This window comes from Rhinichthys klamathensis, unplaced genomic scaffold (genome assembly GCF_029890125.1).
Source record: "Rhinichthys klamathensis goyatoka isolate OS25496 unplaced genomic scaffold, OSU_Roscu_1.1 h1tg000114l_1, whole genome shotgun sequence".
NCBI classification, from domain to species: domain Eukaryota; kingdom Metazoa; phylum Chordata; class Actinopteri; order Cypriniformes; family Leuciscidae; genus Rhinichthys; species Rhinichthys klamathensis.
The window spans coordinates 4,898,693-4,912,331 of NW_026606651.1; the positions used below are offsets into that span (position 1 = coordinate 4,898,693).

Sequence of the window (13,639 nt, forward strand, 5' to 3'; positions counted from 1 at the left end):
TCAAACTATCTTCCACAGATGTAGCCAAACACCGATTAAATGAAATCCACGATCATGACCCTCACTATACTTATTGTATGACAATTATAACCCCCTTCACCCTCAAAAACAGTTTAGCACTAGAGGAGTGCAATTTACCCACTTACCAATGAAAAAGAAAATGTGCTGAACACATTTCATAGTCTTCATCATGCAAACTGCAATTTGTAAAATGCTAATCAGCCTGTTCGTTTATTAAATATATTGTCTAATGTGATGATGAAAAAAGTCTGCGCTGTGCTGAAGAACTTAAGTTTTGAATTGTGATCTACACTATGTGACTGGACCGGACTTCACGTTCAATTCCAGTGTTTCACAACCCTTTTTCCTGTTGTAGAGCTCTACTGACCCTTTCTGGAACTGTGCAGCAGTGCGGCGTTCGTGACGGCTTAACACATGCAGGGAAATGTGTCCAACGTGTCCAAACAGACGTCAAACAGACGTCATGGAATAAACCTCCTGCTGTGGTGCGGCGGCTCCTGCGAAAACCTAAAGGCCCGTGAGGTCCACGATGGCTTTGATGAAGATGGTGTCGTCCCGTATGTACGAGTTCTTGCCCTCCAGCTTGGACAGCGGACAGAAAAGCGGGCAGCCGCTGGCGATGTTCATCTCGCTTACGGGCCTCTGGAATGAGGAGGAAGTGATGTCGGGACGGAACGCATCGATGATGTGCTCTCGGTTACTCTGGTCCAGCAGCATCAGTGTGACCTGGAAGGATGTCACTAGATTCAGCTCACAAATACACAGCAATGCTTTCATTTTGGGCTAGGTACTGTAGCTCAGGCTGTGAAAATATTCATTTTTAATTTTATCACAAAATAAAATGATATTGATACTATTTGTAATATTTAAATACATATCAAATAATATATAAAACAGAAGACTTATATAAATGTATACAGTAGTCGACATTTGGAGTGGATCAAAACCTTTCATCAAAGTTATACATGAATTTTAAACAATACCTGTTCTTGTCTTAGGACAACTTTGATTAACTTTTTTGATCCACTTCAAGTGTTGACTACTGTATACACACACACATATGTATGTATATATACACTCACCTAAAGGATTATTAGGAACACCACACTAATACTGTGTTTGACCCCCTTTCGCCTTCAGAACTGCCTTAATTCTACGTGGCATTGATTCAACAAGGTGCTGAAAGCATTCTTTAGAAATGTTGGCCCATATTGATAGGATAGCATCTTGCAGTTGATGGAGATTTGTGGGATGCACATCCAGGGCACGAAGCTCCCGTTCCACCACATCCCAAAGATGCTCTATTGGGTTGAGATCTGGTGACTGTGGGGGCCATTTTAGTACAGTGAACTCATTGTCATGTTCAAGAAACCAATTTGAAATGATTCGAGCTTTGTGACATGGTGCATTATCCTGCTGGAAGTAGCCATCAGAGGATGGGTACATGGTGGCCATAAAGGGATGGACATGATCAGAAACAATGCTCAGGTAGGCCGTGGCATTTAAACGATGCCCAATTGGCACTAAGGGGCCTAAAGTGTGCCAAGAAAACATCCCCCACACCATTACACCACCACCACCAGCCTGCACAGTGGTAACAAGGCATGATGGATCCATGTTCTCATTCTGTTTACGCCAAATTCTGACTCTACCATCTGAATGTCTCAACAGAAATCGAGACTCATCAGACCAGGCAACATTTTTCCAGTCTTCAACTGTCCAATTTTGGTGAGCTCTTGCAAATTGTAGCCTCTTTTTCCTATTTGTAGTGGAGATGAGTGGTACCTGGTGGGGTCTTCTGCTGTTGTAGCCCATCCGCCTCAAGGTTGTGCGTGTTGTGGCTTCACAAATGCTTTGCTGCATACCTCGGTTGTAACGAGTGGTTATTTCAGTCAAAGTTGCTCTTCTATCAGCTTGAATCAGTCGGCCCATTCTCCTCTGACCTCTAGCATCAACAAGGCATTTTCGCCCACAGGATTGCCGCATACTGGATGTTTTTCCCTTTTCACACCATTCTTTGTAAACCCTAGAAATGGTTGTGCGTGAAAATCCCAGTAACTGAGCAGATTGTGAAATACTCAGACCGGCCCGTCTGGCACCAACAACCATGCCACGCTCAAAATGGCTTAAATCACCTTTCTTTCCCATTCTGACATTCAGTTTGGAGTTCAGGAGATTGTCTTGACCAGGACCACACCCCTAAATGCATTGAAGCAACTGCCATGTGATTGGATGATAATTGCATTAATGAGAAATTGAACAGGTGTTCCTAATAATCCTTTAGGTGAGTGTATATATTAATATTAATATTATTTATATATATATATATTAATATTATTTATTTAGTTAGTTTCCCCTGTTTGGCTGGCAATATGTGATTGTATTTTAAAGTCTTCTAGTTTATGCATTATTATATTTGTATTATTATTATTATCTTCTGTATTGTATATAAATTGTGAAAAATGTTATGCAATGTTAACATGCATTTAAATCCTTATTTCTTTGCAAAAATATATTTTCATAAAAATATTTGGTATTGTCACCATTAGTTCATGTATTAACTAACATGAACTAACAATGAGCAATATATTTATTACAGTATTTATTAATCTTTGTTAATGTTAGTTAATAAAAATCCAGCTGTTCATTGATTGTTCATGTAAGTTCAGTATTAGTACTGTATTTGTAATTGAATTTAGTAATGTATTTGTAATTGAATTTAATAATGTTAGTAAATGTTGAAATTAACATGAACTAAGATTAATAATTGTAGAAGTATTGTCAATTCTTAGTTTATGTTAACTAAAGTAGTTACTAATGTTAACTAAAGAAACCACATTGTAAAGTGTTACCAAATATTTCTATGATCACTTCAAGTTTCCATATTTAAATGACGTTTCATGAAAAGTAACAGTATCAGAAGTGCAATAGCATTAGTCTGAAGACATGCAGAGAACAAACTGGTGATGTACCTTCTGGTTGAAGGGCCATTTGAGCAGCGCGTCGCTCATTCCTCTCATGACCACAAAAAACAGCGAGAGGTGAGTCCCACGACCCGTCCCATCCCCGTTCAGGTAAATGCGCAGGCACATCTTATAGCCATACTTGCTTGTGTAAAATGCTAAACAGAACCGAGGAGCATGTAAGTTAAAATATATAATTATATATATATATATATATAAAAAACACTGACTCATTTCTGATGAAATTACTTTATCTATTTTGATTCATATGGGTTTTTTTTACCAGGTGAAAACATGGCAGGCGCCCGTCCAGCAATGGCATCTTGTCTCTTTTTAGTAATATCTGAAATCCGCCAGATGAAGACGCCATCAAACGTGGTTGCGGACATCTCCCGTAGTCTGCCCTCCATTTCAGCAACAGTCAGGTCTTTAACACCCACCTGCCGTTCCAGCTGACGAACCTATGAGATGAAGAGACACATCATGGAGAGATACAGAGGTCAGGCCATCTGATTAGATTTGGAGTAAACATTTTGATCATAAATGATTCTCACATTGGCAAAGAAAGAGGCCTTCACAAGATTTATACTAACTTAAAGGGTTAGTTCACCCAAAAAGAGCTTTCTGTCCCTCCATTGAAAATGTATGTAAGGTATACTGTCCTTGTCCAGAAAGGAAATAAAGACATCATCAAAGTAGTCCATGTGACATCAGTGGGTTAGTTAGAATGTTTTGAAGCATCGAAAATACATTTTGGTCCAAAAATAACAAAAACTACGCCTTTATTCAGCATTGTATTGTCTTCTGGTTCTGTTGTGGATCCGCGTTCAGTGCCGCCGCTGACGTAAGACGCTGCTGACGTGTGTCTGGTGTGTGTGTGTGTGTGTGTGTGTATTCTGGTTCTGTTGTGGATCCGCGTTCAGTGCCGCTGCTGACGTAAGACGCTGCTGACGTGTGTCTGGTGTGTGTGTGTGTGTGTGTGTGTATTCTGGTTCTGTTGTGGATCCGCGTTCAGTGACACCGCTGACGTAAGACGCTGCTGACGTGTGTCTGGTGTGTGTGTGTGTGTGTGTGTGTATTCTGGTTCTGTTGTGGATCCGCGTTCAGTGCCGCTGCTGACGTAAGACGCTGCTGACGTGTGTCTGGTGTGTGTGTGTGTGTGTATTCCGGTTCTGTTGTGGATCCGCGTTCAGTGACGCCGCTGACGTAAGACGCTGCTGACGTGTGTCTGGTGTGTGTGTGTGTGTATTCCGGTTCTGTTGTGGATCCGCGTTCAGTGCCGCCGCTGACGTAAGACGCTGCTGACGTGTGTCTGGTGTGTGTGTGTGTGTGTGTATTCTGGTTCTGTTGTGGATCCGCGTTCAGTGACGCCGCTGACGTAAGACGCTGCTGACGTGTGTCTGGTGTGTGTGTGTATTCCGGTTCTGTTGTGGATCCGCGTTCAGTGCCGCCGCTGACGTCAGACGCTGCTGACGTGTGTCTGGTGTGTGTGTGTGTGTGTGTGTGTGTGTGTGTATTCTTGTTCTGTTGTGGATCCGCGTTCAGTGCCGCTGCTGACGTAAGACGCTGCTGACGTGTGTCTGGTGTGTGTGTGTGTGTGTGTGTGTGTGTATTCTGGTTCTGTTGTGGATCCGCGTTCAGTGCCGCCGCTGACGTAAGACGCTGCTGACGTGTGTCTGGTGCGTCCGAGTATTCGGGTTCAAATAAATATGGCTGGGCAAAAAAATGCAAGTCTTCCTCTGTGTGGAAATCCTTAGACATGTTTGTGAAGATTGTTTTGTTTCCAGCGTGCGTCTCCCTCAGACTGTAAACGAAGCTCGGGCGCACCAGACACACGTCAGCAGCGTCTTACGTCACACACACACACACACACACCAGACACACGTCAGCAGCGTCTTACGTCAGCGGCGGCACTGAACGCGGATCCACAACAGAACCAGAATACACACACACACACACACACACCAGACACACGTCAGCAGCGTCTTACGTCACACACACACACACACACACACACACACACACACACACACCAGACACACGTCAGCAGCGTCTTACGTCACACACACACACACACACACCAGACACACGTCAGCAGCGTCTTACGTCAGCAGCGGCACTGAACGCGGATCCACAACAGAACCAGAATACACACACACACACACACACACACCAGACACACGTCAGCAGCGTCTTACGTCAGCGGTGTCACTGAACGCGGATCCACAACAGAACCAGAATACACACACACACACACACACCAGACACACGTCAGCAGCGTCTTACGTCAGCGGCGGCACTGAACGCGGATCCACAACAGAACCAGAATACACACACACACACACACACACACACACCAGACACACGTCAGCAGCGTCTTACGTCAGCGGCGGCACTGAACGCGGATCCACAACAGAACCAGAATACACACACACACACACACACACACACCAGACACACGTCAGCAGCGTCTTACGTCAGCGGCGGCACTGAACGCGGATCCACAACAGAACCGGAAGACAATACAATGCTGAATAAAGTCCTAGTTTTTGTTATTTTTGGAGCAAAATGTATTTTCGATGCTTCAAAACATTCTAACTAACCCACTGATGTCACATGGACTACTTTGATGATGTCTTTATTTCCTTTCTGGACAAGGACAGTATACCGTACATACATTTTCAATGGAGGGACAGAAAGCTCTCGGACTAAATCTAAAATATCTTAAACTGTGTTCTGAAGATGAACGGAGGTCTTACGGGGTTGGAGCGACATGAGGGTGAGTCATTAATGACATCATTTTCATTTTTGGGTGAACTAACCCTTTAAGCCTACTGTGTCATATTTGAAATATGAATTATCAAAATTATCAAACATTTGTGTTGCACACAATCTACTTCATGCCTTCTGTTGTCTGATTGATAGTTTATAAGTGTTTAGCAAGTAAAAGGACTTTTAGTATAATTGTAAAAATGTCCAGCTTCAGCTTGTGTCTTTCTGCTGTGAAGAATAACTTTTATATTGTTAGGTATATTTTAAGATGAACATTTCCTCAAGCAACATTGGTTTACTTGATTATTCATACATCATTTATTCGAATTCTTCTTTTTTTTTATGTAAATGTCAAATATGTATGGAATTCCAAAGCTGGCAAAATAATAAATATATAAATATACGAATAAATGTAAAATAACAAAAAATAAGTGTTTATACTTTTATTTCCTTATTCATGTTTAATTGTATTTTTTCCACATTTATTTATCCATTTATTTATTTCCAGATTTATTAATATATATATATTTATTTATTTATGTCTACATTTATCTATGTCTGAGGTTAAACATGCCCCCCTCATTACCACATGGATAAAGAAATGTAGAAATAAAAAAATTTAAATACATAAATGAATGTGGAAAAATACAATTATACATAAATAAGGAAATAAAAGTATAAATACTCATTTATTATTATTATTTTTTTTTTTATTTCTTCGTATATTTATATATGTATGAATTTATTTATTTATTATTTTGGAAGCTTTGATCCATCAGGCTCTTGAGGAACGCTTGTTTGTTCATCTCTCAATCATCATTGTATTGCGTTGCATTATGTTTTTTCGGCCCCGAACAATTTCAAACTAGAGAGCTTTGATCATAAAACTAAGCATTTAAATATCATCATATATTATTGGCATATAAAGAGTGACTACTACGACCCAACTTTTCCATTTCAAAAACAAAAGATTATTATTTCATCAGTCAGGCTTTACAGGGTTAAAGCTTAAATTGATGGCAGCACACCTTGTTGCTAAGAGCCTCGATTTTGTCCTGATCGAGTCTGTGTTGTCGGTTGCTGGCCTCCATGGTGGTGGCGAAGCGCTCTACTTCTCGATTCAGCACACACACCACATCTTCAAACGTCCCCGCCTTCACCTCCAGGTCCTGGCAGCGCCGGCCCAGATCTGCCACCTTGGTCTTCTCGCTGTGGAGTTGCAGTTCCAGGGCGGCGCCGACCGAGCTGGGCAGAGGCGTGAAGGACGTGGGCAGAGGAGGAGGAGGAGCGACGGCACACGCGGAGGAGGACGAGGAGGAGGACGAAGAGGAGGGAACCCCCTGCACGGGGATGGCGCTCAGCTGACTCACTCTGGCTTCCAGGTCTCGGAGCGCCTGGTGAAGCTCGTGAGCTTTGTGACCCGCCAGCTCCAGACTTTGTGGCTGCAGGCCCTCCAGACTGACCTTCATGCCCATGATGTAGTGCAACAGCAGGTTTAGATGTTCGTGAGCACAGGCACGCTCGTGATCGTGGATCTTCTCCTTCTCCACCTCAAAGGGAAATCAATGGGGTTAAAGGGTTAGTTCACCCCTAAATGAAACTTCTGTCAGTAATTACTCTCCCTCATGTTTTTCCAACCCCGTAAGACTTTCGTTCATCTTCGGAACACCAATTAAGATATTTTTGATTAAATCTGAGAGCTGGATCACTCCTCCATAGGCTTCTTAAGGGATCGAAACTGGCCGGCCCAAAAGTTATGAAAGACATCGTTAAAATAGTCCGAGTGACTAAAGTGGCTCAACCTTAAAGGAGTAGTTCACTTTTAAAAAAACTTTTGCTGATAATTTACTCACCCCCATGTCATCCAAGATGTCCATGTCTTTCTTTCTTCAGTCGAAAAGAAATTAATGTTTTTGATGAAAACATTCCAGGATTTATCTCCATATAATGGACTTCAATGGTAGCCAAACGGTTCAAGGTCTAAATGACCGTTTCAGTTCAGCTTCAAACGATACCAGACGATGAATAAGGGTCTTATCTAGAGAAACGATCTGTCATTTCAAAAATAAATAAAAAGTTAAAGTTTTATAGGCACAAATGCTCGCCTTGCGAACTCTCCTGTTCGAACTCGTTCATCAAAATGAACGAATCTTTTTTCGAGTCATTGACTCGTTCATCAAAATGAACAAATCTTTTTTCGAGTCATTGACTCGTTCATTTTGATGAACGAGTTCGAACAGGAGAGTTCGCAAGGCGAGCATTTGTGCCTATAAAACTTTAACTTTTTTATTTATTTTTGAAATGACCGATCGTTTCGCTAGATAAGACCCTTATTCATCGTCTGGTATCGTTTAAAGCCCTTTGAAGCTGCACTGAAACGGTCATTTAGATCTTGAACCGTTTGGTGCCCAGCAAAGTGCATTATATGGAGAAAAATCCTGGAATGTTTTCATCAAAAACCTTAATTTCTTTTCGACTGAAGAAAGAAAGACATGGACATCTTGGATGACATGGGGGTGAGTAAATTATCAGCAAAAGTTCAACTTAAACTAATCCTTTAAGTTTATCAAGCGACGAGAATACTTTTTGTGCGCAAAAAAACAAACAAAAATAACGACTTTATTCAACTATTCATTTCCTTCTCTGTGGGCCTCGAGATTTCACGTAGTGAAACTACGCAAAGCTTCTATGTTGTCATCACACGCATCACACACATGACCAGCGTCGGCCAATAGTGAGCCTACGTGTGACGTGCAACACAGAAGCTTTGCGTAGTTTCACTACGGGAAATTTTTGTTTAATTGTTTGTATTTTCATGTGCTTGTGTCATTTTAATATTATTTTTTAATATTTCTATTTAGTTTTAATTTATTTTTTAATTCATTTTTTGTTCTAGTAATTTTAGTACTTCAACTTTAACTTATTATATTTTAGTTAGCTGCCAAGTCATTTAAGTTTGAAGTTGTTCATCTAATACTTTATTTTAATTAACTTTTTTTTTTTTATTAATAATAATCTATTCTTACACAAAGCAGATTTATTTATTACTATTGCATTGTTATTTTCTGAACATTGTATATTTTCTGTATATTCTTCAATAAATTCTGTATTTCTAGTGCTACAAAATGACTTCTCACAACTGGGTAAATAAAGATTTCTTTTACGCACATATTACATTTTGTGTACATTGTACATGTACATTGAGGTTTTGGGATAGAGAAAAAGAAAAGGACAGTTCATGACCGTCTTTTGACTGCGATTGATGATGATGTTTATTGTTTGGAAACTTGTTTTCAGAAGTGCTCTTGAACAAATGCTGAGCAAATGAAGTTACAGTGCACATTTGCAACATTCCCAAGAAAAACAGACAGAAACAAAGGCATTGACTGCCATTTCATGAACTCAGTTCTTGGTCTGTTTGAATGCTACGATATAAAAAACTGTACTTACTGACATGTCACAGCCAACCACATGATATCTGCACGGAGTCCTGAATTTGCTGCAGAACTTGATGTGGTCAACATACTAAAAAGACCAAAAGAGAATTGCAAAGAAATGATCTACCATCCGTACATACTGATGTTTTCTTAAAGAAGTCAGTAATGAGTGTTACTGAAGAACAATGTTCACGTTCAATGTGACTTGGATAACTCCACACCTTTTCCCTGGGGATTTTCTTCTTCGCGCATCCTTCACAAATCATAGGATATTTGGGACAGATCTCATCATGGGCCTGTGAAAACATTATTTTGTAACATTAAAATCTTTATTCAGCCCTCAAACACATTGCATCTTTTCTTAGACCACTCACTTACCTTGATGTTTTTGAAGTGAAATGGTTCTTTACAGTATTTGCAGTTGAGCGTTCTCTCAGGACACACGCGCTCATTATGACGTTCCTGTTCGTTAAATCTAATGAGCTCCTTGCACAAGGGACAGGACAGAATCATGAACTCACACTTCCCCTCATGGCTCAACTACAAAAAAACAGAGTTATGACAACAAGTTACCAAAAGAGAAACTGTGTGCATTGTTTTTGTTGTAAAGTGTTGAAAGACTTTATTTAAATAAAGCTAATGTTAATGAACACACAACCTCATAATCTCTAATACTGCCTTTCCAGGCGCAGCCCTCGTTGATACACACAGCTGGAAGATTTTCAACTTCTCTTCTGGCAGCATTGTCGGGAAACGCCTGCAGGAAAACACAGGGAATGTCTGGCAGTAAGTCATTTAAAAAATGTTCATAACTCTTGATATTTCACATTAAGCAAAGCATTGTGCTTACGCAGCCTTGTTTGAGAATTGACGTGGGCTCTTCGAAGATGTCCTCCTTGATACAGGCATTACATTTCTGTGGTCCAGATCTAAAACGGCAAAGCGAGACACATTTTGCTATTTTGACATCAGTATTTTTGGCATCGGTACACCCTAGTCAATTTTGATTTTCAAATATTGCTTGTGAATTCTGAGTCAAAATTGCGTTAAAATGTATTTATACAATTAAACGTTTAAGTGCACTAAATTACTTATCTCAGTTATTATAATTAATTTCTATAGCTTATGTCGTATAAATATTGAACAATACATTCTGTAGACGCTGCTATTGGAAAAGCATATCGGTTAACCGGTAGTTAATTTAACTAACAACCTAGAGATAAAATAAATTCAAAGACAAAGATAAAAAAAAAAAAATGTAATACAATTTTTTTTTTTTACTTTTATACCTCAAAATTACACTATTGTTCAAAAGTTTGTGGTATGTAAAAAGTTTTTTAAAGGAATAAATTTTTTTTTCAGAAAGGACTCACATATTTATAATGTTACAAAATATTGTTTTTTTAAACTTTGTATTCATCAAAGAATCCAGAAAACTAAAATGTACCAAGGTTTCTGCAAAAATATTAAGCTGCAGTTTTCAACATTGATGTTAATCAGAAATGTTTTTTTTAAGCAGCAAATCAGATATGCCATAAATACATAAGACTTTTTTTCCAAAATAAGTTTAAAAAGACTTATCAAACTTTTGAACAGCAGTGTATTTTTTGGTTTTCACTTTCACAAAGTGTCAGTATTCTTGTGATGAATGAAATTTAATGTCAATCGCCCCTATGATGTTAGATAGATTTATTTGTTTAAATGTATTGCATCAGAACTGTATTTATCAGCATGTGTTTTCGATCAGCAGGCTGGATTACCCAACAGTCCGGTTGAAGCAGTAAGAACAAAAGCGATGACCGCACTGAGCTTGGAACGGCCTTCTCAAAATGTTCTGACAGCAGTTGCATAAATGTTTGTCTTCAAGTTTGTTGGCCAGGATCTTCTTTGGGAACCCTGGCTTGTTGTTCTCCATGGAGGACGGGGGGGAGGGTTCTTGAGCAGCCATGTCCCGCTCTAAACGTTCCTGGTCTAAACAAGAGAGAACCCATGAGGGCTGAAAAGTACCTTCAAATCTATATATGACAACAGTGGCTTTCTATTCCGTTTCCAAAAGAAGATTAGGTACTGTAACACTTTATTTTACTGTGTCATTGTTACATATGTTACATGCTATTGTAATAATAATATACACTCAAACCAAACCAAACCCTAACCCTATAGTAAGTAAATGTATTATTACAGTGTAACAAAGACATTAAAATAAAGAGGGTTACACTTTATTTTAAGGTGTCCTTGTTACAGTGTAATTATACATTTAATGTTAATGAACCATAGGGTTAGGGTTAGGAAAAGGGGTTGGTTTAGGGTTGGTTGCATGTAATTATAGTTATTACTACAGTAACTATAACATGTGTAACAAAGACACTGTAAAATAAAGTGTTCCCATATAAAGAGTAACCAACGTTTATTACACAGCTCTCTGGAATGCTTGTATCATTCTACACTCTTCTAACATAATCCAAAATTTGAAATCAATATTTTATGTCCGTGTATTTATTTATTTGGTGAGTGGCCATGTAATCAGTGAGATAATAAAGTCATGAAATAAACAATATCAGGTTGATGCAAAACCCCTCAGCTTCAGCAAGGTCCTGGTGATCTGATCTTGCATTGTTGTACATTATCATATTCCTAGCCATTTATCAAGTAATCTTACTTTAAAGAATAATAAGCACTGACATGCGAAATGTAGCATTCCTAAAAGATATTGTGCTGTCTATTATGCTTTTAGTGACATATTTAGAGCCTTTGCAGACATATTACGAACAAATTAATAAATGATTCTTTGTGCATTAGTGGGCTACAATTGAGTGCGTCTGATAAGATTGTTATGCTTTACAGGGTGAAATGGAAAGACTCTATCTAAAGTAATTGGATAAGCATTAATAAACCTAAGCATGCACAGCAGGTCTCTTAATATGAATCCAATCTCTTTGTTTCTGTTTCAGTTTTGCTTGAATACGTGCGTGTTTCCACAGACATCCAGTCCACACAAATGGTGTATAGTGTAGAGTGGTGTAAACATTCCCAGGAAACACACACTAGAACCTTTCATGCATATCTGAAAGCACTTTCATCAGATATCGACCATGCAGCCCGTCGATATACATCATACAGTCAGCTGACAATTGCAAATCTCATATTTTCCTCTGTTGCTAAGCAAATGCAACATCTTTCGAATGGTTGTTGCGTCCGTTCTGTACCGCCACGCCTCTTTTACATGTACGGATATGTTGAGCCTGACAATAAACATGCATGCAATAAAATAAGAATCAAACAATTGATTATGAGAGCGAGGTACGCACTTACCGCACCGCGATGAGATTTCGCTTTCATTTGCTCGGTTGTGCTCGCGCTGTGACGGATCGAGGCGCGCGGCGCGGCTGCTGTGTTTTGGTGGTCGACATTGTTGAGAAGAGCGCGTGCTCTTTCACAGGATTACGTCATAATGTGAGCGTGCACTGGGCTTTTGGATATCTAAAGCAGTTTTCTTTTTTTTCGGGAGGACTGTCTATCATGGTTAAAAAAAAAGAAAAAGAAAAAGGATTATTTTGTCCGTAATGTAAATACATAATATCCATTTAAATGTATACTATTCATATTTTTTATTTGTATCATTGTTTCTTGTTGGGTGCATAATGTAGTTTAATGTATTCATAGCGATTGTTATTAATAATAATATATATATATATATATATATATATATATATATATATATATATATATATATATATATATATATATATATATATATATATATATATATATATATATATATATATATATATATATATATATATATATATATATATATGTATATATATATATATATATATATTTTAATAACAATCGCTATGAATACATTAAACTACATTATACTACATTGAAACTACATACTAATTACAATAGTAATTAATATGCATATTATACATTTGTATTAATATTAGGCCTATGTATTTATATTATACGCCGACCAAAATGAAATAAACCCAAATATATATATATATATATAATATATATATTTGGGTTTATTTCAATAACAATAATAACAATCGCTATGAATACACTAAACTACATTATACTACATTAAACTACATACTAATTACAATAGTAATTAATATGCATATTATACATTTGTATTAATATTAGGCCTATGTATTTATATTATATGCCGACCAAAATGAAATAAACCCAAATATATATATGGGTTTATTTCATTTTGGTCAGCGTATAATATAAATACATAGGCCTAATATTAATACAAATGTATAATATGCACATTAATGACTATTGTACAGACTCTGAACAGCATCATATTTAAAAAAATAAAGGTAAATAAATAATAGTGAAGAATTATGCACACACACACATATATATATGTGTGTGTGTGTGTGTGTGTGTGTGTGTGTACATATACATATATATATATACTAACTTTCTCAG

General features: G+C 38.1%; 1 protein-coding gene across 1 annotated transcript; it reads right to left on the reverse strand.

Annotated features, from left to right (window-relative positions):
- Positions 1 to 528: 528 nt before the first annotated feature.
- On the reverse strand, positions 529 to 12,634 carry LOC130088204 (TNF receptor-associated factor 2). The gene is made up of 11 exons (XM_056254870.1): positions 12,506 to 12,634; positions 10,954 to 11,164; positions 10,044 to 10,122; positions 9,852 to 9,950; positions 9,572 to 9,733; positions 9,415 to 9,489; positions 9,207 to 9,281; positions 6,785 to 7,306; positions 3,268 to 3,445; positions 2,994 to 3,142; positions 529 to 747 (listed from the first exon to the last, which is right to left on the reverse strand). Exons 2-11 carry the CDS (start codon positions 11,139 to 11,141, stop codon positions 529 to 531), a joined length of 1,746 nt encoding a protein of 581 aa, XP_056110845.1. The 5' UTR covers positions 11,142 to 11,164; positions 12,506 to 12,634.
- Positions 12,635 to 13,639: the final 1,005 nt, after the last annotated feature.

Bases quoted from the DNA above. Each gene is read 5' to 3' on its own strand.
- LOC130088204 (XM_056254870.1), bottom strand. From the start codon at position 11,141: ATGGCTGCTCAAGAACCCTCCCCCCCGTCCTCCATGGAGAACAACAAG. The intron at 9,951-10,043 runs GTAAGCACAATG...GTTTTCCTGCAG, and splicing joins CAATTCTCAAACAAGGCTGC to GCGTTTCCCGACAATGCTGC. The intron at 748-2,993 runs GTACATCACCAG...ACATCCTTCCAG, and splicing joins AATGGCCCTTCAACCAGAAG to GTCACACTGATGCTGCTGGA.